Source organism: Oryzias melastigma, linkage group LG5 (assembly GCF_002922805.2).
Source record: "Oryzias melastigma strain HK-1 linkage group LG5, ASM292280v2, whole genome shotgun sequence".
In the NCBI taxonomy this organism is placed as follows: Eukaryota; Metazoa; Chordata; class Actinopteri; order Beloniformes; family Adrianichthyidae; genus Oryzias; species Oryzias melastigma.
Window position 1 is genome coordinate 10,088,859 of NC_050516.1, and position 4,216 is coordinate 10,093,074.

General features: G+C 40.3%; 1 protein-coding gene across 1 annotated transcript in view; it reads right to left on the reverse strand.

Moving 5' to 3' along the window:
* vstm2l (V-set and transmembrane domain containing 2 like) overlaps positions 1-4,216 on the reverse strand; it is a 37,128-nt gene that overhangs the window by 3,328 nt on the left and 29,584 nt on the right. Inside the window, exon 2 of the mRNA XM_024271187.2 lies at positions 1,966-2,129. Coding sequence (XP_024126955.1) covers positions 1,966-2,129 — 164 coding nt within the window. The remainder of the gene's footprint in view (positions 1-1,965; positions 2,130-4,216) is intronic.

The window sequence follows — 4,216 nt, forward strand, 5'->3', positions numbered from 1 at the left end:
CGGGTAACATCTAACTGTAGCTCCCTTGAGCTTTACGTGTCTGACCTCGGAGGAGCCGATGACCAGGGTTTTCGGTTCAGTTGGTGCATTACTGAGGGGAGAGAACCTGTTACATACAGGGAGCTCCGGGCGCTCTGCGTGCCTCTGTTTAGCTATTTGCTTCTTCCCCACCGGTACAAACTCATTCTGGGGATTCCCCGACTGCTGAGAGGGCGGTGGGATGCTAGCTAATTCAGCTTTACTAGCGCGGCTAGCGCTCCGAGTAACAACAACATGGCTAGCTGGTTTAGCTTCCATTGAGCTAAGACGCGCTTCCAACTGTTCGAGCCTGGATAACAGGTCTGAGATCAGAATACAGTTAACACAACGACCATTGTCTTCACTAAATGAGGCAGGATCCTGACTAAACATGTGACAAGTGGGGCAGGAAAGAGGGCTGGGAGCCGAAGAGGTAGAAGGCCTCATGTTACAACAACAAACGCTGGTTTACGCTCACCGGGAATAGCGGTCCGGGTTAGGAGGGCTTTCCGGGCTCGGTAGTCGCTTGCTGCTTGCCGAACAGTGGGCCGTCGTCCGCCGAAGCGTGCTGAGCCAAGGAGCTGCTGCCTCAGGTGTGGCTGCTCTGCTGCCTCAGGTGAATGAATCACACTGCCAAACTTTATTTTGAAGTGTTTACTTCTGATGACGGTAGTGCTGCACATTTGGCTTATTTAAAGTTTATAAACCTAAAATCCAACATTACACTGCATTTAGGAGTGATAAATACATCTTCTGGAATTGTATTTTGATTCCTCTACTCTATAAAGATCACGACACATCAAAGGTCTTAAACGCCAAGGAATTTTGTACTTGCATTTTCAGGAGCAGATCACATAATATCCGAGTACTCGAAAATTCCTGTTACAGCTCTACTTACAAAAGACTACAGTACGATGTAAGTACACCGTAGAACTCCCCATGCGTCATGACTGCGTGCAGCTTACAGGATCCTTACAAATAATTCACGATACACTTGCCACATGAATGACAATGGTATGTTCCATTTTCATTACATCCCTTTAGGTGGTACGAGCCTTGAGGGAACTGAATTAAAGACCTGAGCTCCTCTTAAAATACACTCCATTCCATTTCAATTAACTGAAGGCAAATCCGTTCAGCTGGTAGCTGCATTCCATTGCTACAATTCATATATTTTTCAACCATATTTGTGTTTTGGTATCAAAATTAGGCAAAGTTGTCTTTTTAGCAATGAGACCTCCATTTTATAAAAGTAACAAGTGTATTACACCAAATGCATGCCTAGTTCGTTCAAAGGGGGCCCAAACCACTATTTGTATCCTTTATTTTTCATAGCCTTTGTTTGGTGCAGTGCGATTCATGTGTTGTTCCTCTTTCCCACTCCCCTCTGGGGGAACAGGAGAGATCCTGGATCGCCCACCCCTGAGTTGTAGAGTTACATAAGCTAATTGTTCTTTAATAGTCCCAGTACATCGCCTGTCCATCCTGGGATAGGATCCTTTCTTTATGTGGACATCCCTGAAGTTTTTTCTTTTTTTTTCTCTCAGAATCTGTTTTTTTTATTTAGTTCTTTTTTAGTTTTTCTTTACCAAGAAGGAGAGTCTAAGGACAGGGATAGTCAGTTTAGTTTATTTTAGCAATCAGCTATTGATTATATTTTGTGATTTCTTTTATGTCTTTGGACAACTAACGGTGTGAAGCACATTGAGACAACTGTGTTGTGTAATTGGACAATATAAATAAAAATGAATTGAGATGAACCAAAGAGCTATATAAGTACACAGCATTTACATCTAGTGGTGGTACCCATGGAAGTCGCATAAAAAAGGTCCAACACAAACCAAGTTCAGCCAAGCTTCTCACAAAATGCCTCAACATCTGACTCCCCTGGTCAGTATGAGTCTCTGAATGTATTCAACAAAAAGCTGTATTGGCCTTGCAGCTTACATTGTTGGTCAGATGTGCAGGCTTGTCCTGCCAGTGGTTCTTGATGTACCACCACTGGATCTCCAGAGAGCAGGAGGGAGAACGCGCCCCACGGAAGGAGCACGCCATCTCCACATCCTCACCGCTGTTTGTTATGACGTCCTGTGGGACTTCTGTGAAGACCGCTGGAAGACAAAAGAAGAAACCAGTCACTACGTGGAGAGACCGTTGGTAAACCTCAAAATTCAACAAACAAAATCACAAAAATGTTGTTTTTCTCTAATATTTACAGAAGTCTATGTCCATGCAGAGTAAGACTATTTACGGTTCACATAAAACATCAAATCACTCTAATTATACAATAAATACCTGAAAACAGTTTGACAAACCAACTGAATATTGCACAAGGAGAAACTGAAGACTAACATGATATAATAAAGGTTTGGAACTAAATGCGACATAGATGCAGACACACAGACCCAGATTTAAATTATAAAACCCATTTTCATTGATTTGTTTTGTGCTGATAATGTTAATGCATGTAAGAAAATCCTAATTATCGTTAATAAACAAGAGAATGAAAACAAAACAAATTTAAAACATGTGAGAGTACAGTTTAACGCCTCCATCCCATTCTTCTCCACTGCCATCTCAGAGATTTGCATTGATTTCAAAATGCATTTCTAGAAACTATTACTGAGAGAGCTGATCTGAATACTAATGTCTGTGCAGTGGTTGGGATTTAGAAAAGATCCTCTATAATCAGAAAAATACCAAAAGAACATGTTAAAAAAAACAAAAAAAACCACTATTTTAACTGGAGTGGGTTTTTAAAGCTGAAACATCTACGGTGATTTCACTTAACAGAAAGATTATATTACAACAAATGCACACTCTACTGCATATTTCAATCTCCCTGCTATGTATTACATAAAAAAATATATTTACTTAAGATCAATATGCTTAAATGTGACTCTCAGTTCCCATGTTGTCCAGTGTTCACTCAGTTCCTCTCTGTGTTGTTAAGAAAAATATATATATATATTAAAAACAGTTAAAAAAATCTGTACACACGTTGACTTTGTAATAATAATAATTTCACTGTTTGGTGCTATTTAAACAACTGCTGCTCCTTGTTTCTAAATTGACTTTGGTTCTTAATAATTAGGGCTGGGTGATAAAACAATAACATATAACGCAATAAAACTGTTCTCGATAGAGGAATGAGTCTATCGCTATAGACTTTTATTTTGAAGGCAATTTAGCCAATTTGGAACGAACACACAAGGTGCTCACACAAATTCTCATTGAGTTTTTAGGCAAACATGTAAAGGCACAGGTATAGGCAAAGTTATTTAAAAAAAACTTTAAACAAAGGACAAAAAATATAATGTCGGTATTTTTAAATGTTTTACAATCAATGACGTGCTTATAATGTTAAATCTATTCAAAAACTCTTTTCTTATGTTATGGCATAATATTAACATATTGACATTCTTTTAAAAGGTGACAGACTTGCTGTGCTCAGAAATGTATATCCAGTTTGCATCACTCAACAGGATTGAGGTGATGCTAAAAAGGAGACAAGCCAGTGAAAAGCTGGAGTTTGACGTCATTGAAGAGATTCTGCACATGGTGCCCTTGGTGTGCTGCTCTTACAGCCTCATTTGTCAGAAAGTGACATTATGTACAGTTTAAGTCTTTCAGCGGCCCAGAAGAGTAGAGAAAGAAGGAGGAGAGGAAAAGAGAAGGAAGACAGATGAGAGCAAAGGTGAGCAGAGGTGAAAAGTCAGGAAGAGTGATAGATAGACAACCTAGGAAAGTGAAAGAGGAGGAAAAACTGCTCTGCACAAACACACAAGAGAGTGATATGAAGAATTCAGGACCTTTAGCTACAACCTTTCATAGGTAAAGTGTACGAGAAAGGTGGGAGAAACTGGCACCAGCAGAACGCTTGGCAAATAGTCATAAAAGCTTCAAATTGATGCTTTGTCTGGAAATCGTAAACCTTCAGATTAAACGTGGGAACTAAAATACATCCATAAAAACGTATTTTTCTGAGCTGAAACCATCATCCACTACCGGTTCAAGTCATGGAGACAGCAGAGAGGACACGCAGACCTCCCTCTGCTTTGCCACTTCTTCTTGCTCCTGCAGGAAGATGAGGAGATGTTCCCACGCCAGCAACAAACTCAAGACTGCCCTGAGTCTGTTGTGGGGGCTCCTGTCTAGTAGACATTTCTCCAACCTCCCAGAGCGAAGATGACGAAGA